Source organism: Lepus europaeus, chromosome 4, assembly GCF_033115175.1.
Source record: "Lepus europaeus isolate LE1 chromosome 4, mLepTim1.pri, whole genome shotgun sequence".
NCBI lineage: Eukaryota > Metazoa > Chordata > Mammalia > Lagomorpha > Leporidae > Lepus > Lepus europaeus.
The window spans coordinates 104,127,302-104,149,123 of record NC_084830.1 but is presented as its reverse complement, the minus strand read 5'-3'; the positions used below and the strand labels follow the sequence as shown (position 1 = coordinate 104,149,123).

General features: G+C 60.8%; 3 protein-coding genes across 3 annotated transcripts; 1 reads left to right on the top strand and 2 right to left on the bottom strand.

The window, feature by feature from the left end:
* Nucleotides 1-873: 873 nt before the first annotated feature.
* SLC34A1 (solute carrier family 34 member 1) lies at nt 874-11,144 on the top strand. The gene is made up of 12 exons (XM_062189624.1): nt 874-991; nt 1,140-1,289; nt 1,377-1,505; nt 1,583-1,726; nt 2,497-2,608; nt 2,732-2,927; nt 3,021-3,116; nt 8,175-8,244; nt 8,459-8,626; nt 9,638-9,754; nt 9,879-10,003; nt 10,641-11,144. The coding sequence occupies exons 1-12, from the start codon at nt 874-876 to the stop codon at nt 11,142-11,144; spliced, it is 1,929 nt and encodes a 642-aa protein (XP_062045608.1).
* Nucleotides 11,145-12,914: 1,770 nt separating this feature from the next.
* PFN3 (profilin 3) lies at nt 12,915-13,841 on the bottom strand. The gene has a single exon (XM_062188629.1). The coding sequence runs from the start codon at nt 13,328-13,330 to the stop codon at nt 12,917-12,919; it is 414 nt and encodes a 137-aa protein (XP_062044613.1). The 5' UTR covers nt 13,331-13,841; the 3' UTR covers nt 12,915-12,916.
* A 69-nt stretch (nt 13,842-13,910) lies between these two features.
* On the bottom strand, nt 13,911-21,272 carry F12 (coagulation factor XII). The gene is made up of 14 exons (XM_062188628.1): nt 21,181-21,272; nt 20,765-20,822; nt 17,584-17,683; nt 17,365-17,435; nt 16,985-17,095; nt 16,740-16,871; nt 16,511-16,615; nt 16,215-16,380; nt 15,886-16,100; nt 15,517-15,748; nt 15,152-15,288; nt 14,906-15,061; nt 14,279-14,427; nt 13,911-14,194 (listed from the first exon to the last, which is right to left on the bottom strand). The coding sequence occupies exons 1-14, from the start codon at nt 21,235-21,237 to the stop codon at nt 14,027-14,029; spliced, it is 1,857 nt and encodes a 618-aa protein (XP_062044612.1). The 5' UTR covers nt 21,238-21,272; the 3' UTR covers nt 13,911-14,026.
* Between the last annotated feature and the right edge of the window lie 550 nt (nt 21,273-21,822).

Below are 21,822 nucleotides of genomic sequence, written 5' to 3'. Positions count from 1 at the left end.
TGTCTATGCCCTCTCCCTATCCCCCCAACTCCTATCTGTGCCCCTTCCCAATTCCCCCTCCCCACTCCTTACAGCATCGTGACCGTCACAACCCCAACCCGGCCTGGCTCCTTCCCCTAGACTGCACTGGGAATTCAGCTCTGCACACTTCCCCACCCCAAAGCCAATGACCCCTGGGACAACAGAGGGGTCCTGAGGGAGGCAGAGCCCCCACTCCAATCATCAGGAACTCCTGGATGGTGCGAGGGAAGCCCCATTGGGGGAAGAAAGTGCTTGTTTCCTACCCTGGAGAGGCAGAGCTCATGGGGAGGGGAAACCAGGAACCTGGGATCCAGGCCAGGGCACCCTCCAGCAGTGTGTGCCAGGAGTGTCCACCGCCCCCTGTGCAGCCCGGGCCTGGGCCACACCTGCAGCGTCTGCTTCACCTCCTGGTCCCTGGCCCATCGGCCACACTTTCCTGGCCCCACTGCCCAGGTAGCACCACAGTTAGATGATCTCCCCGCTCCCAGATCCCACACTCTGCACCCCCCATCCAGGGTGCTCTGGTGGCACCCTGGCTGTCATGCCAACATGCTCTTGGCTATTTTCTGTCTGGCCGAGGATTATTCAAGTTATGTTTGTCTCCCGACTCGCCAAGGGCAGGAGCTGAGTCACCACTGCACCCCAACACTCAGCTCAGAGCCTGGGATGGAGTCGATTGCCGAATGAATGATGCCCAAAGTCGCACTGAGCCCGAGTGTGCGTCTCTGTGTGGTCTGGGGGTTGGCGGGCGTGTGTGCATGTGTGCATGTGTGTGTGTGCCTGAGGTGCAGCTGTTGTCATTCAGCCTTGCTGCTACCCCCCCCCCCATGCAGGTGCACACGGGTGCCCAGGATGATATCCCACAGAGAGCGGCTGGGCAACCCGGCTGTGTCCCCGCCCCCAGTCTGCGCAGGACCCAGGGGCCCCATGATGCACGGGGCCACCTTTGCATATGTGCCCAGCCCCCAGGGTGAGTGCTGCTGCCCTGCCCTGGAGTCTGCTTGCTCACTGTTGCTCATTCTCGGAGGTGGGGTTTGGGGGGGGTCTCAGCACCCCTGCCTGCCCCCTCCCCCCGGGGCCCCTGGGAGCCCCTGACCAGCCTCCCTCTCCCTCTCCAGTTATGCACAGGATCCCAGGGACCTCTGCCTATGCCTTCCCCAGCTTGAGTCCCGTGGCCCTCACGGAGCATGGCTGCCCCTATGGGGAGGCCCGGGAGCGACACGAGCCACTGCCTGCCAAGCTGGCCCTGGAGGAGGAGCAGAAGCCAGGTGGGCTGCCTGGTGGGGGCAGCCTGGGTGTGGGCAGTCCCCACCCCAAGCCCGCAGCTGTGCTCATGGCTGACCTGTGCCCTCCAGAGTCCAGCTGGGCCCAGGAGCTTCGGCGGGTGGCCATGACACTTCTCAAGGTGCCACTCATGGTCACCTTCCTCTACCTCTTTGTCTGCTCCCTGGACGTGCTCAGCTCTGCCTTCCAGCTGGCGGGAGGTAAGGCCCCAGTGGCGGGGACGGGGGTCAGGGGGACTTCCTGAAGGGCTGTGCACAACGCTGGTCATGCTTCCCAGGGAAGGTGGCTGGTGACATCTTCAAGGACAACGCCATCCTGGCCAACCCCGTGGCAGGGCTGGTGGTGGGGATCCTGGTCACCGTGCTGGTGCAGAGTTCCAGCACCGCCACCTCCATCATCGTCAGCATGGTCTCCTCTGGCTGTGAGTTGGCCCAGAGTGGGGACCAGGGGTAAAGGGCCTGGGCGGGCAGAGTGGGGACAGGGGCAGAGGGCGGAGATCAGCGTCCTGGCGCTACCTCAAGCATGGGCAAGGACGGGATCCAGGAGGGGCAAGGTGGAAAACGGGCTGCACAGCCCCCCGGGACTGCTTGTCTCCATACGGCCTCACAGTCACTCCTTGGACCAGTCAGGGAAAACAGAGAGACCAATCCTGCAGGAGCTAACGAGAGGATCCACAGAATTGGTTTCTACGGAGGAGGGGCTGCTGGCTGGGCCAGTCTGGGATCATAGCACAGCCTAGCTGCAAGAGAGGCCAAGCTGTTCAGGCAGGAGCCAGGGCTGCGGCCATTGTTACAAAATCCTCCCCCTGGGGGCAGCCCCAGTTCTCCCCCTCGAGGCCTTTTCTCCTATGGGGTGGGGGCTGCCCAGGTGGCCGAGGATGGTCTCCCATACTTCAACTACTCGTGGGTGTGAACCACATCTACCAAGCACCTACACAGAGACACTGGGATTTGTGTTGGATTGAGAAACTGGGTACAACAACAACCTAGGCAAGTGGGCACATAACACTCGTCACCACCCTGGCCTGGCATGCACACAGAATGACAGAGCGTGTCCCCCACACACAGTGACACGGGGCCGGGCAGATGTGCGGTCTGGTGGGAATGGCTGCCTTGCCCTGGTAGGGACTCTGGGAGGTGAGGAGCTGGGTGGCCCTCACCCAGTTAGCTTAGGGGTCCCCTCTTCCACCAGTGCTGGAGGTGAGCTCTGCCATCCCCATCATCATGGGCTCCAACATTGGCACCTCCGTCACCAACACCATCGTGGCCCTGATGCAGGCAGGGGACAGGACTGACTTCCGGCGGTGAGGGGGGAGGGGGTGGAGGGCCTGTGCTTGTCGGAGGGTGGGGAGGAAACACCAGGAGCCCCCAGCCCAAGCCCCGCCCTTGGCTCTGGCCTGCCCTGCAATGTGGCCTCCCCTGCCCAGGGCCTTCGCGGGGGCCACAGTGCACGACTGCTTTAACTGGCTGTCCGTTCTGGTCCTGCTGCCCCTGGAGGCTGCCACCGGCTACCTGCACCACGTCACTGGGCTCGTGGTCGCCTCCTTCAACATCCGTGGTGGCCGCGATGCTCCCGACCTGCTCAAGACCATCACGGAGCCCTTCACAAAACTCATCATCCAGGCAGGGGCAGGACCTGGTGTGGAGTGGGGGTGGGCAGCTGGGGAGCAGTCAGGAGCCTCAGCCTCACTCCCCCTGCCCACTTCTGGCCCATAGCTGGACAGGTCCGTGATCACCAGCATTGCCACAGGGGACGAATCCCTGAGGAACCACAGTCTCATCCGGATCTGGTGCCACCAAGACTCCATGGAGGTGAGTCTCAGGCCTGGCCCCTGGTAAGAGGGCTCCCTCTTCAAACATCAGTCTGTTGGATTCATTGTTCAAAATGCTCCAGAGAGGTGGCACTTTCATTGAGACTGTGCCTAGCCAGCGCCATGGCTCACTAGGCTAATCCTCTGCCTGTGGCACCGGCACCCCGGGTTCTAGTCCCAGTCGGGGTGCTGGATTCTGTCCCGGTTGCTCCTCTTCCAGTCCAGCTCTCTACTGTGGCCCAAGAGGGCAGTGGAGGATGGCCCAAGTCTTTGGGCCCTGCACCCGCATGGGAGACCGGGAGAAGTGCCTGGCTCCTGGCTTCGGATCAGCACGGTGTGCTGGCCGCAGTGGCCATTGAGGGGTGAACCAATGGAAAAGGAAGACCTTTCTCTCTGTCTCTCTTTCTCTCACTGTTCACTCTGCCTGTCCAAAAAAAAAAAAAAAAAGAAAAGAAAGAAAGAAAGAAGCTGTGCCTGTGGCAGACATTGCTAATCACTCCCAGCCTCACACACTGCCCTATGCAGACATTACCAATCAACAGGAGTTGGGGTGTCATCGATATAGTCCAGTGGTTCTCAGGGTGGACTCAGACCAGCAGCCAGTGCCACGTGGGAATCTATTAACCATGCAGATTAGTCCACCGTTCCCTGGGGCCCCTGAGTCAGAACCTCCCCCTCCCCGGAGGGGCCCAGCAGCCTGTGTTTCAGCAAGCCCTCCAGGTCTGCTCCAGGCTCAAGCGTGTTCCCCACTGTTCTAGCACAACCCTCTGGATTCACAGGCTCAGAGAGGCTGAGAAAGTTGCCAGAGCTGAGGCGCCAGGGCCCCAGAGCATCGGGGGTTCCGTGACCAGCTCTGCCTGATGTGGGGTAGAGGCAGGCAGAGGCTGACAGAGAGGCACACAGGAAAGCCGGCTCGGGGACAGGACGGCGGGCTGTGTGGAGACCCCTCGCAGACACCACAGCCGTGTGTGCCTGCTGCCATCCATGCTGCTTCTCTGGGGCACTGCCCCAGGCGCGAGTCCCTGGAAGATCTGCTTGGATGGGCTGCACAGTCGGGGGCTGGCCAGTACACCAGGCTAACCGGGAAGCAGGCACTCGGGAACCATGAGCAGCTACCGAAAGGAAAAGCCTTCATCCAAATCACTACCCACTGCATCTTGTCCTTGGTTATTTCCTCCGAGTGACTCGGTTTAGAACAACGCTCAGGGAAACCCGCGGCCCACGGCACCAGCACCACTCTCTCCTCTCGCTGCTCCGTGTTACCGAGCCTTCATCCCCGCATGAAGGGAAACCCTCGATCACCTCGCCTTGGATGAGCCTTTGCCTCTGAAGTGGCGCAGCTCCAGCTCAGCACCTCAGTCTATTCGAGGCAGTATGACATCAAAAAGCCCATGCAGGCAGCTTTACGCTGGCTCTGCGACCTCCCTGACACACCGGCTGCCTTCTCGCCAGTGCCCTGGGCACTCCCCGAGCTCTCTGAGCCAACACAAGCCTCTCTACTTCCGAGCAAGACCTGGAAGGGGAGAGAGAATTCACACACTTTCATCTTCATGGAAAACAAGCCGGGGAAGAGAGACACAGCACTCGCTTCCTCTGAGCACCCCACCTTCCACCTGCTGCTACATGGAACCCTGGTCATTCCCGCCCCCCACCCCGATGCTGCTGGGATGGACGGGAGGCTCCCATTTTATACAAGAGGAGGGTGAAGTCCACTGGGCTGGGGCAGCCTCCCTCCGCAGCCCCAGCTGAAGTACTGATGTCCCCACTCTGGCGGGAGAGCCTCTCACTAACAGTGTCAAGGTCGGGGCTCCTTGACTTGGAAAGTAGCAGGGGCAGGGGTGGGAGCTCAGCTCCCCGCTCTGCTTCTCCTGGGACTGTCCCAACCCAGAAGATGGAGTGCTTGCTCTTGCCACCTGCAGGGTGTGTGTTTTCACTCTGACCACCGAGTCCTCCCTGTGCTGCCTTCCAAACCTCTCTCACCACCCCCAGCTGGGCCCGACCCAGCCCAAGGCAGTCTCCAGGGAGCCCACTCCACCGAAGAGAGGCTGAGAGGCTGAGGCTTTGCAGATGGGGAAAGAAAAAGCAGGCATTTTTAGTGCTCAAGCTCATCTCGCTGCTCCGGGGAATCACCTTCCTGTGCGGCCACAATGCCGCCGACTCACCCAGACCTGCCTGGTCTGCAGAAGCATCTCTCCAGGACTTGTCACCTGGGAAGCCCAGGTGGTCACATCCCCATTTCAGAGAGAGGGAAGTGCCTCGCTTAAGTTGAAGCAATTGAAGTAGGATGTAGACCCTAGAACGATCCTGACTCCCGTCTCGCTGCCCCTCCAAGAGGCTGGTCGGGTGTCCTGTTCCTCGCGTCGCTTTCACACACGGCCAGAGGCCCCACCGCGGGGAAACCCGTTCGGGGAGCGAGAGCCCCTGTTCGCCACCAGATGGCGCTGCTGGCAGCGTGCTCGCCCGTCTCAGAAGAACAAAGGCTGCAGGGGAAGCTACTGCGCAGGCCCACGTCCGGTGCTGTCTCTGAGGAAGGATTCCCGGAGCCGCCTCGCCTCAGCGCCTGCAGATCCCAGAGGTGTCTGCCTTATTTGAGGAGTCCCTGCAGGCACTTCAACCCCAATTCCCGCTTCCACGATGCTTCCAGCTGGCGCCAGCGAGAGGCGGGCCGCGTGGTGGACTCTCCGGGCCAGTGTCGCAGCTGGGAATGGCTCAGCTGGGGTGCGGCTGGTTCATTCTGCTCCTCTAGGAGGGCTCACCAAGCCTCCCCACCCCCCAGGGCCAGGCAGGAACAGGGGCATCCTGGCAATGACCCCTGCAGGGCCAGGGAGGGACGGGGCATCCTGGCAATGCACCCCCAGATCCCATGGCCCCCAGCTCTGTCACCCAGGCTGGAGCTTCTTTAAGAGTTATTTATGTATGTATTTGAAGGGTAGAGTGACGGAGACAGGGAGAGACGAAAGAGATCTTCTATCCCCTGGTTCACTCCCCGAACGGCCACAATGGCTGGGGCTGGGCCAGGATGAAGCCAGGAGCCCAGTACTCCATCTGGGTCTCTCTGCATCTGATCCTACTTCCTGCTATGCACCTAGGAGACACCCAATGATGGTGTCTCGATGAGTACTTGGGTCCCTGCCACCCACGTGGGAGACCTGGATGGAGTTCTGAGCTCCTGGCTTCAGCCTGGCCCGGCCCTGGCTGTTGTGGGCATTTGGGGAGTGAACCAGCAGGTGGAAGATCTCTCTTTCTCTCTGTCTCACCCCTTCTGTCACTCTGACATTCAAGTAAAATTAATAAATAAATCTATTTTTAATGGAGTAGGGCTTCAAACCAGCATTGTGCTAGGAGAGACAGGCATCCCAAGCAAGGCTGGACTTCCCACTTCCTCCACCTGCCCTGCAAGAAAGCCCCCGGGCCTGCTCCTGCTCTCTGTCCCCACCCCACCCCGCTCCACCTCTGCACTGCTCTCTTGTACTTCAGGGTCTTTTCACTACCCCTGGGGCATAGCCAGGACCACACAAGCCCAACCAAGAAGACCAAGGCCCCACAATCCCTGAGGTCTTGGCCCTCAGCTCTGCTCTGCTCTGCCTCTGCCTTGCAAAGCTCAGTGGTGTCCTCCAGCCTCCCCAGATGCCACAGGCCCCGACCCCTGGACCCCTGGGCTCGGCCAGAGCAGGTCAAAAGGGTATGAGTTGGTCAGGTACCTCCTCAGGGGGTCACCTGCTTCCCAGGACCCTCCCTACCAGGCCAGGAGCCCTTGGTCCTGACCCAGGAAATCACCCTCACACAACCCTGGGAGCCTGAACAGCCCAGGCAGGCAAAGCAAAGTCTCTCTCCTCTGCCTGCATGGGGCTAGCATCACTTTCCCAGCCTGGTTTTCCTATCTAGCCCATTGGAGGCCATTTGCCCCTGGTTTCTGGGCCTGCAGCTCAGGCCTCCAGGCTTGGCAGTGCCCCAAGGCCTAGTGGGGGCAAGCTGGGAACACACAGTGCTCTCCCCAAGGCAGTGCGTGCCACGCAGGTGAACCTTGACAGTAGCAAACGGAACTCCATCAACGGTTCTGATCGCTGCCCTGTGACACAGGGCTCAGAGCAAAACCTGAAGGAGCTACGAATGCTGAAGTGCCAGCCCCCACCCTCGGCACTGGGGGAGGGCCCCGGGGGGGGGTGCTGAGCTCCCCAGGCAGAGATGGCTTCAGTGCCCAGAGCAGCTCCCAGAAGAGGCGCAATGTGAACAGGAGGAAGCTACAGCTCTTGCATTTTGCTTGGGGCCCAGAGACTGCAGGGAGGGGGGCGCTAACGTGCAGCCCTGGGAACAACTGTCCATTTTGGAGATTCCCCAGCACTGAGCGGGGGCATCTCCCCATCCACGCCCCGCCCACTTTCTACTGTCACTGCTGGGTTTTGCTGGGCTCCTAGGGAGCACCAGTGACAAGACCTGGGTCACATTTTCTATAATGACTCCTTGACCCAGTGGGGCTACAAATTAGTGGCCCATGGACCAGACAAGGCTGCCATACTGCCCCACAGAACTGTAAAGATTGGGAAATTTCATCTAAGGTATCAGAGCCGTGGCTTCTCTTGGAGAAGCGGCGGTTGGGCCACACGGGGCTGGGTCTCCCGATGGTGACAATGGCTTGGAGCTCAGGAGCTGCTGCCTCCATAGACCCAGCACACACACACCCCACCTCCTCCTCTCCTAGCTGAGCCCCTCAGTTAGGCATCCTGCCCGCCCTGTGGCCTCTGCGCCCGTCAGCAGCATCCAATGCCACTGAGCGTGGAGGAAAGTGGAGCCCATAGCTGCCGGGTTTGGGAACCTGCTGGCCCCCAGGGAGCCAGGCCAGGGGGGTGATGGGGCAGACAGACTGTGCAGAGGGCCTGCCAGGCTCAGCTTCTCATGTGGCAAGCATGCTCAGGCACGTTTCTTTAGCGAAGGAAACAGGCTCAGAGAAGGCAAGTGACCTGCCCACCGCCACAGAGCCAGGAAACCCCGTCTCCCCCGCCCCCACTTCAGTGCCAACCCCAGACTGCATTTTCCTAAATCCACACTCCTCTTAATCTAGGCTTCTACCTCCATGGCCAGGGTAGAGACCAACATCAGCCGGGCCCATGGAAATGCCACCATGGAGAAATGTAAGTGCCTGCGACATGGCAGGTGTCCCCCACGGCAGGGTGGGGCCGCCCCAGCCCAGCCACTGCTGCCTCCAGCCCCAGGAAGGGAGGCTCAGACCTTGGTCTGGAGGCTGAAGGAGCCTGGAGTGGGATCTGAGGCCAAGGGGGTGGCCAAGGTGGGCAGTGGGGGCTGCATGTGGGACCAGCTCCCAGAAGCTCAGCTACTCCTCTGCAGGCAATCACATCTTCGTGGACACGCAGCTGCCTGACCTGGCCGTGGGGCTCATCCTGCTGGCTGGCTCCTTGGTGCTCCTGTGCACCTGTCTCATTCTCCTTGTCAAGATGCTCAACTCCCTGCTCAAGGGCCAGGTGGCCAAGGTCATCCAGAAAGTGATCAACACCGGTGAGCAGCAAGCAGTGAGTGGCCCTTCCAAATCCTTCCAAAGCCATGTCCTGCCCCCACCATCTCCTGGGCCTGCATTTCCCCACATGAACACAGAAGGGATCAGACCAGGTGATTTCAAAGTTGCCTGGAGTGTGAGCACCAGGGCCACCATCCCGGCAGGTGCAGCTTCTCAGAGGCTGTAGACAAAGTCACGAAGCCACTCGCAGGATGTGGGGGACATGGGGCTGCTTTCAGGGGCTCAGAGCCCAGGAGGGCAAGGTGGGAATGCAGGATAAATGCAGAGAACGAGGAAGGTGGCTGCCAGGGAGACAGCAAAGATGGCAGCCGAGCAGTGCAGCACAGGCTGCTTTGATGGGCAGCAGCCTCTACACGCGGTCAGGTTGTGGACCAAGAGCATTCTGGGTGGTGGGAGCAGCAAGTGCCCAGGCTCAGGGGTAGGCTCGTGGCACAGAAGAGCGGCTAGCAGCATGGCAAGAGACTTCAGGGCATGGCCAGAGAAGTGAGGGGGCCGGGCCAGACCTCAGGGCCTCAAGGCTCTGCTCCCAGTCTGGCAAGGGTAAGGGGAGTCATCACCGGGTTGGAGCGGAGGTGACATTATCCGATGTTCATGGTAAGCTTCACTGTGAGCCTTGGGGACACTGGCCCTGGGAGTGGTGACAGGCGCTGGAGGAAAGGGCACCGTGGTACCATGAGGGCCCAGAGAGGGGAGACACCAAGCCTGCAGGTGGGTGGGGCCAAGGAGGGCTTTCCTGCCAGGTGTCTGGGCTGTGTCCTGAGGATGCACGCTCAGACACTGAGTAGAGTCTTGTGGGGAGGCTGCAGGCCCGGCCAGGCAAAGGCATGGCGGCCTGGGCACAGCAGGTGGGAAAAGGCCTCTCGTCCAAGATCAAGAGTGAGTGGAGGGCACTGAGCAGGGGCCTGGCCTCGGACGCCTGCTGCACAGGGCAGGTCCTGCTCTCCCAGCGCCCCTCTGCTGACTCGGGCTGCTGGCATGGGCTTTCCTTGCAGACCTGCCTGCCCCCTTCACCTGGGTCACGGGCTACTTCGCCATGGTGGTGGGCGCAGCTATGACCTTCATTGTCCAAAGTAGCTCCGTGTTCACCTCGGCCATCACCCCGCTCGTTGGTGAGTACCTGGCCCAGCCAAGGTGGGGTAGACTGAGGACAGCAGGGGAAGGGCTGGTTGGGGGGGAGCTTGGGGGAACTGCATCCTCTCCTCCTACCCCACCCGACCCCCTACCCCTACGCAGGCTTGGGAGTGATCAGCATCGAGCGAGCCTACCCTCTCACACTGGGCTCCAACATCGGCACCACCACCACTGCCATCCTGGCTGCCCTGGCTAGCCCCCGGGAGAAGCTGTCCAGCTCCTTCCAGGTATGTCTGGGAAGGGCCCTGCTGGAGAGGCAGGATGGGGCTGGTCACGGGACCCAGTGTGTGGCCACAGGTAACAACTAGATTCTGACTGCCTATTAAGAGCCACCCACTGTGCTGTGTGCAAACCAGCATGGCCAAAATCAACCTGATTCCTCCCCCAAAGACATCAGCACATAGCAGGGAGAGAGACGCTGCTCAGTAACCACACCACGAACCCTGGCAAGGGGGATTGCACCAGGAGCAAGCGGTGCTGAGGCAGACCTGGCTCAGTCTGGGGTATCAAGGAGGAGAACAGTTGGGGGGGTTAGGTACAGATAGCAAAGGGGGGGTTGTTCTGGAAGCAAGGGAGTGACTGGCAAGTCACAGCCTTGAGCCAACCAGAGTCCAGAGAGAGCTTTTATCTGCTGGGCATCAGTGAAGTCACTTGAGGAGCTCTCGGGAGAGGCGTCAGTGGGGGGAGTTCAGGAAGTGACATCATACAGCTACTCAGAAGCATCTCAAGTCTTCAGTGCTGCCAGCGCAGGGTGGGGGGTGGGATGGGGGTCCGGGTCACTGCAACCTCAAGTGGTGGCTTTGCTGGGCCCCACGTGGGAGGTGGGAGCTGCTCAGCTCGGTCTCGCTGCCTGCGCCCCTGCAGATCGCCCTGTGTCACTTCTTCTTCAACATCTCGGGCATCCTGCTCTGGTACCCGCTACCCTGCACACGCCTGCCCATCCGCATGGCCAAGGCGCTGGGCAGACGCACCGCCAAGTACCGTTGGTTCGCTGTCCTCTACCTCCTCGTATGCTTCCTGCTGCTGCCTTCGCTGGTGTTTGGCATCTCCATGGCAGGCTGGCGGGCCATGGTAGGGGTGGGTGCACCCTTCGGGGCCCTGCTGGCCTTCGTGGTGCTCATCAACATCCTGCAAAGTCGAAGCCCCGGGCGCCTGCCCAAGTGGCTGCAGACGTGGGACTTCCTGCCACACTGGATGCACTCCCTGCAGCCCCTGGACCGCCTCATCACCCATGCCACCTTGTGCTGTGCCAGGTCCGAGCCCCGCTCACCCCAGCTGCCTGCCAGGGTCTTCTTGGAGGAGTTGCCCCCCGCCACGCCCTCCCCCCGCCTCGCACTGCCTGCTCACCACAATGCTACCCGCCTCTAGGCCATGGGCCCAGACTGCTGCCTGGTGCAGGTGATGGCCCGTGCATGGAGCCCAAGGTGGCAGGGCGGAGGGCTGCGTGCCCACCTGAATGTGCATGCACGCCACCCTGGGCACCTGTCCTTATGCATGTGACACTCGGGGGTGACTGTGTGTGTGCACCTGAACCTGCGTAGAAGCTGGCACGTTGGAGTACATGTGTGTGCAGATGCACCTGCGGGGGCACTGAGTGCAAGCTGCCGGGTATCCGGGTACGATTCTGGGTCCTCTGCACCTGTGGGAAGGCCTGTGATGGGCAGGAATAAGAGTGGGACTGAGTACATGACTACAGCCATTTGCTGATGCACAGATGTGGGTGACTGAGTCACTGACTGAGTTTCCACCCCCTCCCTGCCACCTTCCTTTGCTATCCCACTCTCATCGTCACCCAGGTCCTCCGCACCTCTCCAACCCCCTTTGCCAGCACTACCTGATAAGAAAAAAGAAAGGAATTAAACTCTCAGTGTGCATTTGGAAGTCCTTTTGCTCTCCAGCCATGGGGAAGACGGTAGCGCTATCCTCCACCCCCCACCCCCCCCAAGTCTCGCTATAACAGCAGGCTGCCCTGGCCGGAGGCACACAGTTGCAAAGGTCATTCCTGCAGGCTCACCCTAAGACCCGCTTGGCCCTGTGTTGAATCCACTCCATGGTGCAAACTCCCTGGAAGCATGTGGGGGCCCGGGGCCAGCCCAAGGCAGGCGTGAGGCAGACTCTGCAGCTCCATTTGCTGACCTGCCTGCACCTTCTGGTTTCCCCTTGTTCTCTGAACTCACCCCTACACACTTCCCCTCGCTGGGACAGGAGCAGGCTGCAGAGCGGTGATAGGTGCAAGTCTGGCAGGGCCACTGGAGGAGGCACAGGGAGGGTGGGAGATGGGCCAGAGGCCAGGCTCTGGGCCCCAGCACGTTAGGACACAGGGGCCAGACACTATCCCTCTCATCTTTATCTTCCATCTTTGTACTCACCCAGGCTTTCCAATTCCTCCTTCTCATAGGGCATCCTGGGGCTGAGGCCTGCAGAGTGAGCCGAAGGGCCTGGGAGTGGGCAACGCTCCTCCCTCTAGTCCACAGACTCTTCTCAAGCCGTAGACCCCAGGGAGGCCGCAAGCAGGGAAGGCAGGCTGTAGGACCCCGCACCTGGCTGGGATGGTCTTGCACATTTGTCTGCTCAGTAGGCTCCCCTCTGAGGTATATGGGGCGTTGTGTGCCAGGGGTAGGGTAGGGGCAAGGGGGGAGGACCAGGGGTCCAGGACCCACAGAGCTGCTCTCCAAGCCTCCAGCCGCATCCCATCACCCACTCCCCAAGCCTTGCTAGAGCTCTGCCCAGTGGAGCGGAGCCTCTCCGACTCCCTGACCACACAGCCCCTAGCTGGTGGCTGCCTGTGGACAGGTGTTGGCAGCTCTTTGTCCTGCCTAGATGTGCGGAAATATCTGGAACAAGACGCTAAGGCCCACACCCTTGGACTCTCTTTCTCGGCTGCAGGGTCCCTAGGACCCTGGCAGGGCGCCAAGGAGCCTCCCATCAGGCCACAGGCCTCTGCAAAGTGTAAGGGCAGGTGGGGTGCAGGTCCCCTTAGGGAGCCGTAATCCCAACCTCACCAGGTAGCTCTTCTGCAAGGATCTTACCAGAAGCCGTTTTCCTTATTTGCAACCCCCCAGGCCCGTGCGCGCGCACACACACAACAGGAGCGTGAACCTGCGGCTCCGCGGATTAGTTTATTGGGTCTGGCTGGCCGGCTAGGCGCCCTGGGTGCGCAACCCGCGGATCAGCTCGTGCACGGTCTTGTTGAGGAGGCCGCCATGCACGCCGCGCCGGCCCATGAGCACCAGCAGTGCGCGCGGCGTGTGGCCCACGCAGACGGCGCGCCCATCCAGCCCCTTGGTGCGCGCGTCCAGTACGCCATCTCCCTCGGCCAGCAGGTGGTCGCGGATGACGCAGCAGCGGCGGCCGGCCACGCTCAGGCCCGCCTGCAGGAAGGTCTGTCGGTCGGGCCCGGTGAGCACGCCCACCTCCTGCGGGGAGATGGCCGCCAGCAGGCCCCCGGGCCGCGACGCCCACACGCAGCGGTTGTCCGAGTGGCCCACGATGGCCACGTCGTCGATGCGCTGGTCCCGCAGCACCGCACTGATGTAGCCCTTCCAATCGCCCATCCTGCTTGGAGCGCGCCCCTCCGCCTGCTTCGGAGAGAGAGATCTCGCCGCTCCGGCTCCTGGCGCTGGGGCGCGTGCGAGTGCGGGGCTGTGACGCGCTGCGGCGTCACAGAGCGGCTACTTGGGCTGGAGGGAGTCTGGCGCCGGGGGTGGGGGTGGGGGAGTTCTAAAATTCGCTTGTGGGAGAGACAGAGTCGTCAAAGTGACCCACGGAAGCCAACATCTCAGAGGAAAGATGTTTTGGAAGCGTCTGGCTCTCCACTCCCCGTGCCTGGAGACACCGAGTTAACTGGCCTGAGGTGGGTCTTGGGCATAGAGAAAGCTCCCCGGGTGATCCTGATGCTCAAACAAGGCTGGGGTCTGCCTCTCCGTAGACTGCAGGTGTGCCTGAATTTCTCGCGAGCCGTAACACGCGGTCACCTAGCCCAGGGTGTGCCACACAGAAATGTGAGCTGGTTAGGGACCTAAAACGCGCGTGTGGCGATCTCACAGGCCCTGTTATCTGCTAGCTGTGTAGAAGTAGTGCGCGGGCTTTCGGCTTGGCATTTCCAAGCGGACCCCCGGAAAGAGCTGCCCCTCACAGGTTTCCAAAGCGCTTTATTGAATTCCGGCGCCTAGCGCAGGCTGGCGGCACAGTGGGGGAATGGCCACTGTCCTCGCCGACCACGATCGCGACCCAGACACGTCTCCGGGTGCTCAGGAAGCGGTGTGCTCCCGGATCCACGCCAGGTAGTTGGCCACGTTAGTGTAGACGCCTGGCTTGTAGCGGTCTCCACAGCCCGAGCCCCAGCTGATGATGCCTCGCAGGGTGAGCCTAAGCTCTTCGGTCCCCTCCTCACACACCAGAGGGCCCCCGGAGTCACCCTGAGTCGGGGACAAGCAGCTCAGCGCCCTCGGCCTGGGGTCTGCTGGGTTGGGAGGAGGCGCCAGGCCGGCCCGAGGGCTCACCTGGCAGGCGTCGGTGCCGCCCTCCAAGAAGCCAGCGCACAGCATTCCAGGGAGGATGGCAGCTCCGTGCACGTCGGGGGCCGAGCAGCGCTCCAAGGGGATGAAGGGCACCTGCGCCTCCTGCAGGAAGCTGGAGTATTCCTCTGCCCCTGCCGACCCAGAGTGTCTTCCAGGCAGCCGTCCGGACCACGCCCCCGGGACGGGCGAAACCGGGCCGGCGCAGCAAGCGCGACAGCGAGGCAGTGACGTTCACTCGGTTTCAGGGGCCCAGAGAGGAGCAGGGATTTGCAAGGGCGGAGCTCCGAGAGGAGCCGGAACTCCACGCCCGCCTCCTTGAGTCTCAGAACCCGGCTGCTGAACTGGTCCTCCAGCTGCTGGAGCGCGCGGCCCGCGTCCTAATTAGCTTTTGCAGCCCAGCACCCAGAGGCAAGAAGGAAGTGCCTTCCCGGTACCCTCAGGAGACTTGGGGACCCCAGCAGCGAATCCCAGGCCCCCGGGGAGAGCAGACTGCAGAGACAAGGACCCTCCCTGCATTCTCCCAGAGCCGCCTCCCCTGTTAGGCATCCCGGCGCACGGGCCCCAGAGTTGCCCATAGGGCTCCCTCCCGCCCGCAGCTCCTGCGCCTACCCTCATACTGGTGGCCCCAGCCAGCCACCTCGCAGAGCGCCGTCTCGGACTCGGACTCGGGAGTTTGGGCGGCGCCGCTAGGCAGGCACACCGGCTGCACGTAAGGCGACAGGAGCGCGCAGCTGCCGTCGGCGCTCTCCCGCAGGCGCAGCAAAGCTAACCCGGGCGGTGAGAAGCGTGAGGCGGGGCGCTGGGGCCTGGAGCCTACCGTTCCCCCTCGCACCCCCGGGAGATGCCCCCACGCACCTAGGTCGTGCTGGTAGCTGTTGGGAGAGAAGGCCTCATGCAGGCGGTAGGAGCGCACGGCCAGCGTCTGGCACTGCTCGCAGCTTTGGTTATGGCGGCTCTGGCCCAGCACCACCGTCAGCTCCTCGGGCGCCGGCCTATGGTCGCAGTGGGGGACAGGCCGCGCCCCTGAGCTGAAGGGCCCGGGGGAGGTGGGGGGCTGCTCCCGAACCCCTTCCTGGCTTTCCACTTGCTCCTGGGGAGCTCCAGAGGGACGCGGAAGGTAGGGTTCGGGCTCGGGTTGGCGTGCTTACCAGGCTCGGAGGATGGAGGAGCAGGTTCCCCGGAGGGGCGCTGGCCCGGGAAGGTGGGGTGGGGGTACTCACCGGTCCTGCAGGCAGTGGGCCGCAGTCAGCACCCAGCAGGGGTCGATGAGACTGCCGGCGCAGAAGTTGTGGCCCCAGTACAGCGCGGCTATATAGGGGTGTGCCCCGGGGAGAGCGACCAGCCCGCCGACGATACGGCTCAGCGAGGACAGCCGCTTACGGAGCCGCTGTCCGCAGCTGAGCGAGTCGGCCCGGGACAGGGGAGTTTGCAGCTGGGACACCTCGGGCGAGGCTGTGGGAGGAGCCCAGGCTGAGGCCAGGAGGGCCCTGGGGGTTGGCTGGAGTCTGGATCGACTCCTACCCCCTGCTGGGACTCCCCCACCCCACCCCCGCCCCAGGCCGCCCGCACCGTCCCCGCTCCCTAACTACCTGGGGTGGGGGCCCGCGGTGGCGGCTGCGTGGTGGGCTGAGGCTTCTGCACCGCGGAGGGCGGGGGCAAGGGTAGGTCCTGACGCTCAGGAAGGACCTGCACTGGAGGTGTTGCCTGGGTTGGAACCTGGCATGGCGCCAGGTCGCAATACTCCCAGCTCAGCCGGTCTCCGTTCAACACGAAGCACCACGGGCGGATGTCGTTGTCCGGGTTCCTGTAACCACGGGGCGGGGGCGCTGCTAGCGAGTGAGGGGCCACAGACGGCCCTGGGGTACCGGGGCGGTGGGGAGGGGGGGTAACGTCTTGCCCCGCCCCCACTCCGGCGCACCGGCAGAAGGCGTGGTCGCCCAGACCCCGACTCAGCGCTTGTTCTGCGGTCATGTTCCGGTAGGTGGCCTCCGAAGCCCAGGACTGACACGAGGCTCCTGAGAGCGTGGTCCTGGCCAAGCCCCGGTAGCTGAGCCCGCGGTCTTTATAGCAGTTGGCCTGAGTGTCTAGAGAGAGAGAGAGACTCCGGCAGCCCGTGGGTGGCTCTCCCGCCATCGCAACCACTACCCAACTCGTCCTCCCAAGCCCTTCCCACGTGGAGGCGGGACTTCTGCTTGGCCTGAGACCCTCACTTACCCAAGTCGCAGAAAGGTCCTGTGTAGGGTGGGCGGCAATGGCAGAGGTGGTGTCCCTCTGCCACGAGGCAGCTGCCTTGGTTCAGGCACGTGTTGGTGGGGCACGCTGGAGGAAGGAGGGCACTGATACCTCTTTGCTAAGGCACACCCTCCCCCCAGCACACCCCTGCCAGCTCCTCTTCCTGACCTCCAGCCCCAGTCCCCGGCCAGGTCCCAGCCAATGCACTCACCCTGGCTGGCCAGCAGCTTGCAGTGGGCATCAGGACCCTTGCAACGGCATTTGGCCACACCTGCCCGCTCGAATCGATACCACATGTCATTCTCGTGGAAGAAGCGGTGAAGCTGGGGCTCGAAGCACTTCTCTGGGGAAGATGGGGACAGTGGCCTCAGCAGAGATCTAGGAACCTCTTTGGTCGGCTGAGGACTGCCCCCCCACCCCGTCCCCGCGCCCACGCCCCCTGGGCCTGCAGCTTGCCTCTCTGGCAGTGCTTCCCAGTGAGGTGTCCCGGACAGAAGCAGTGCGGCCCCCTGGGTGTGTTCACACACGTCCCTCCTTTGTGACAGGGGCTGTGTTTGCTGCAATGATCTGGGAGACGGGCACCGGGGAGGAAGAAGGCAGGAGCCTGAGTCAGGCCCCTACCTAAACCCACTTGTCTTGTAACCATGGAACTTGAAGCCTCCAAGCCTTGGTGTACCCATCAGCAAAATGGGACTACTCCTCTGGGCTTCTGAAAGGTGTTGTGGAAGGGGGGGGAAGGGGCTGGGGCTAGGATCCCAGGTGTGGGGGTCTGAGGATACCCAGGAGAGTAACTGGGGGAGGGAGGCCCCCACCACCCCGGTGGCTGTAAACAGTACCTTTCACATCCCTGTGCTCCAGGCAGTGTGCCCATTGCCGGTCCCGATCAAAGTTGGGGGTGGTAGCACACCTGGAGAAAGACATAAGACTCCCCTGCTCTGCCCAGGGACCCGGCCCGCCCTCCCTCTCACAGTCCCCTCTCTCCAGGGCTCCTTGGACAGCAGGAGGGGCAGCATCCATCCCTCCGGAGCTCTGTTGCAACCACTGAACAGTCTTACCAGGGCCGTGGGCCTGGCCGGCCTTTGTGAATGCAGGTGTGGTACAGCTGCCGGTGGTACTGGAAGGGGAAGTGACAGGGCTCCCCGGTGACTGTGAGAACTGCAGGAATAACACATGTCCTGAGGACTTCCCAGGTGCCCACCTGTGCAGGCTCCACCCCTCGGGGTCTAGTTAGGGAAGGACAGACCCTCAAAAAGACCAGAGTGTGTTCAAGACATTGTCTTGTGTAAAAAGCCAGGCTCAGGGGGCCGACGCTGTGGCATAGCAGGTAAAGCCACCACCTGTGGCACCGGCATCCCATATGGGTGTGGGTTCGAGTCCTGGCTGCTCCACTTCCGATCCAGCTCTCTGCTATGGCCTGGGAAAGCAGTAGGAGATGACCCAAGTCCTTGGGCCCCTGCACCCATGTGGAGACCCGGAAGAAGCTCCTGGTTCCTGGCTTCAGATTGGCGCAGCTCCTGGATCCTGGCTGCAGCCTGGCCCATCCCCAGCTGTTGCAGGCACTTAGGGAGTAAGCCAATGAATAGAAAATCAATCTCTCTCTCTCTCTCTCTCTCTCTCTCTCTCTCTCTCTCTCTCCCCCTCTCCACCTTTTAAATACATTAAAATTAATTTAAACTTAAAGAAGTTGGATTTCGGAGTGAGACTGTTGGAATATTCTTGATTCCACCACCTGTTACCTACATGAGCTCAGGCAAGTTCACAGCTCCAAGGTCTGGAAGAGTGCTTACCACAAAACTGGCACTTAATAAGTGCCCGTTGGACACTGAAGTCACTTAGCCACTCTGAGCCAAGGGCAAGCATTTGGTGCAGCTGTGAAGTCGCTGCTAGGCATGCCCACGTCCCTGCATTTGAGTTCCAGCTCTACTTCTGACCCACCTCCCTGCCAATGCACACTCTTGCAGGCAGCAGACGGTGCCTCAAGTGGGTGGGCTCCTGCTACCCACATGGGAGACCTGGCCTGGCCCAGCCCCAGCCAGTGCAGGTGTTTGGGAGTGAGCCAGCAAATGGGAGAAATCTCTCCTCTGCTTGGCAAATAAGTAAATAAATAAACTTAAAACAACAACAGAAGCAAGATTATTAAAAAGAGAATAATAGTGCAGTCAATCCCCATTATTCACCTACTCCGTATTTGCAAACGTGGCTACTTGCTCAGATGTGTTTGCAAGCCCCAGATGGGTGCTTGTGGTGTTTTCTCGGCCGCTGAGTCTCAGAGCGGTGGGAAAGTGCCTGTCCCCAGCTGAGGTTCAAGGGGATGTCCACCTTGTCTTAGCTCTCATAAGCCAATGTCCTTCTCACAGGCTCATGATGCAATGTTTTCACATTGTGTGCTTTCTGTTGTGACTTTGCTGTTGGAAACGGCTCCCCAACCTCTTACTGCAGTACTACACACCGTTCCTTGGTGCAGGATAAAGGTATAATCGCTCTCTGGAAACAATGTGTATTGCAGAAGTGTCAGTCGGGCATGAGTTATGGTGCTGTTGGCTGTCATTCAATGTTACGGAACCAGCAACAGATATATTACATTAGCGGTCTTTAAATAGAATCCCATATAAAAGCAAGGTTATGAGAGGCTGGTGCTGTAGCATAGCAGGTAAAACTTCTGCCTGCAGTGCCGGCATCCCATATGGGCACCGGTTCAAGTCCCGGCTGCTCCACTTCCGATCCAGCTTTCTGCTATGGCCTGGGAAAGCAGAAGAAGATGGCCCAAGTCCTTGGGCCCCTGCACCCATGTGGGAGACCCAGAAGCTTCTGACTCCTGGCTTCAAATCAGTGCAGCTCTGGTTGTTGTGGCCATCTGGGGAGTGAACCAGCAGATGGAAGACCTTTCTCTCTCTCCCTCTCTCTGCCTCTTCTTCTCTTTCTATGTAACTCTGACTTTCAAATAAATAAATATTTTAAAAAATACAGTGGAGGGGCCGGTACTGTGGTGTGGCGGTTAAAGCTTCCTGCATCCCAAGGGGCGCCTATTCGGGTCCTGCTGCTCCACTTCCAATACAGCTCCCTGCTAATGCCCCCTGGAAAAGCAGTGGAAGATGGCCCAAGTGCTTGGGCCCTTGTACTTGTGTGGGAAACCTGGATGAAACGCCTGGCTCCTGGCTTCAGCTTGGCCCAACTCTGCCCATTGCAGCCACTTGGGGAGTGAACCAGTGGATGGAAGACCTCTCTCTCTCTCTCTCTCTCTCTCTCTCTCTCTCTCTCTGCCTCTCCTTCTCTGTAGCTCTGACTTTCAGATAAATATATATTTTTAAAAAAAAAAAACACAGTGGCACTTCCTGGGGGCCAAACCGGAACCAGGATGGTAGAGAAAGATGAAGGATCTGCATGGGATCCACAAGGTGCAAATGGGCTGGATAGAGGGGAGGGGGCACCTGGGCAGGGGGTTAGGCCAGGCTAGGGCACCAAGCTTGAGTCAGGCAGGAAAGAGGAGAGCAGTTTATCTTGGCCGTGGGTTGGATAGTGCGGGGCTTCAATGTCATGCAGGCAGAGAGAGAGAGAGAGAGAGAGAGAGAGAGAGAGAGATCCCATCCAACGATTCATTCCTCAAATGCTTGCTGGACACTGAGCCATTACTGCTGCCTCCCAGGGTCCTCACCAGCAAGAAGATGGAATCGGGGGGCAAGTCAGGCGCCCTGACATACAGCAGGTGCCTCAACCCCCAGGACAAACATCTGCCCCTACAGTTAGTGCTTTTAAGCCCTTACCACCCACCAGGCCCTGAGCCCAGGGCTTTATGTGGCTCAGTATAAAGAGCATTTCTCTTTCTGAGACGGGGAGACAGAAACCCAATGAGATTGAACTGCTGGCCCAGGGTCACCAGGCTCAGCAGTCACAAAGCCGGAACTCGGAGGCACTTTGGGCTCAAGTCTACTCTAGATCCCTCCTTGTGCATCCAGGACCCTGGCCTCTGTAGGGCATGACTCAGGGAAGGAATGGAAGGGGAGATGCTGGGGGAGACTGGAGGAGCAGGTGCGGTGGCATCAGGGCACACATCCTGGCCCCTCCCCTCAGTCAACAGCCCAGCCCTGCCTTCGAGGGGTCACAGTGTACCACCACCCTGCATCCTTGGTGCCCAGAGTGCCCAAGATCCTTCCCCTACCCCAAGGGCTCATGCACACACACACACACACACACACCTCCCCACCTGAGATGTCTCAGAAGGGAAGCCTGGCTACTCACCCATCATGTGCGCATCTGCTCTTTGTTTATGTCCCTTGGGGACTTTCCAAGGAGGGCTCTACAGGGGGAAAGAAAGCAAGGGATTTGCCTAGAAAAGCACAGCCTGGCCCCTGATCCCATGCTCCACCCCAGCTTCCTTTCCCAGCCCAGACAGGCTGGCACTTCCTCACAGGACTGGGACCCTTCCTTCCTCCTCCCATTGTCTCCTCAAGGCCCCCAAGATGGGCAGGGCCATGCCTTCATGTCCACCAGCTCCGCTCTCCACCTGCTCTGCCTGTACCTTCTGCACTGGCCCCAGTTTCCACGCAGGCCTGCCCATCACTGGCACCACTAGGCCATGGGCAGCAGCCAAGGCTGTGATGGAGACACTCCCCCCCAGGCCATGGTGGCACAATCCTGGTTCTCACAGCCCTCACCGCAAGCACTGAGTCCAGGCTCATCAGCAGGGACCCCAGCAGCAGCAGGGTCCTCATGGCGTCCGTTCTTTGGTGCAGTGGCCTGCCCAGGAGTCCAGATCAATAGGGCTGGCCAAAGGTCTGGGAGGCCTGGGAAGTGGAGATTGGTCAAGCTGCCCTCCTGGACATGGCGGGGGCGGGCACAGGCTGTTTGTGGAAAGCCAAGCAGAGCAGCTTCCTCGGGAGGCCCCCAGGGGAGGGTCGGGAGGTGCAGGCAGGGCTAGGCGAGGAGGAACTAGGTTTCCCCTCTTTGCTGGGTAGTGAGACTGGAAGCAGGAAAGGGGCCATTCTTACTTTCCAGGTCCTTTTGGGCATAAGGGGTTAGGGCGGCAGGAGAGAAGCTCCCCACGTTCGGGATCTTGGAGCCCATCGGGAAGTGTACTGTTTTCTGCTGGCGCATAAACAGATGATCACACATTTGGCAGCTTCACACGGTGTTCGTGCGGTACTTAGCAAATCTCTAGCTCAGAAACCTGGTACTGCATGCCTGGCTTTTCTCTTCAGGAAAGCTTCACGAAGCTGAGGTCAAGGCCAGGTTCTGCAGAAGATCCACTTCCAAGGTCACTCAGGCGGCTGATGGAACTCCTCTCCTCTTGCTGCAGG

Bases quoted from the DNA above. Each gene is read 5' to 3' on its own strand.
- SLC34A1 (XM_062189624.1), top strand. From the start codon at position 874: ATGATATCCCACAGAGAGCGGCTGGGCAACCCGGCTGTGTCCCCGCCC. The intron at 2,609-2,731 runs GTGAGGGGGGAG...TCCCCTGCCCAG, and splicing joins GACAGGACTGACTTCCGGCG to GGCCTTCGCGGGGGCCACAG. The intron at 8,627-9,637 runs GTGAGCAGCAAG...CTTTCCTTGCAG, and splicing joins CCAGAAAGTGATCAACACCG to ACCTGCCTGCCCCCTTCACC.
- F12 (XM_062188628.1), bottom strand. From the start codon at position 21,237: ATGAGGACCCTGCTGCTGCTGGGGTCCCTGCTGATGAGCCTGGACTCA. The intron at 17,436-17,583 runs GTAAGACTGTTC...GTCTTTCTCCAG, and splicing joins CGGCCAGGCCCACGGCCCTG to GTGTGCTACCACCCCCAACT. The intron at 16,101-16,214 runs GTGCGCCGGAGT...CCGTGGTTACAG, and splicing joins GGCGACCACGCCTTCTGCCG to GAACCCGGACAACGACATCC.
- PFN3 (XM_062188629.1), bottom strand. From the start codon at position 13,330: ATGGGCGATTGGAAGGGCTACATCAGTGCGGTGCTGCGGGACCAGCGC.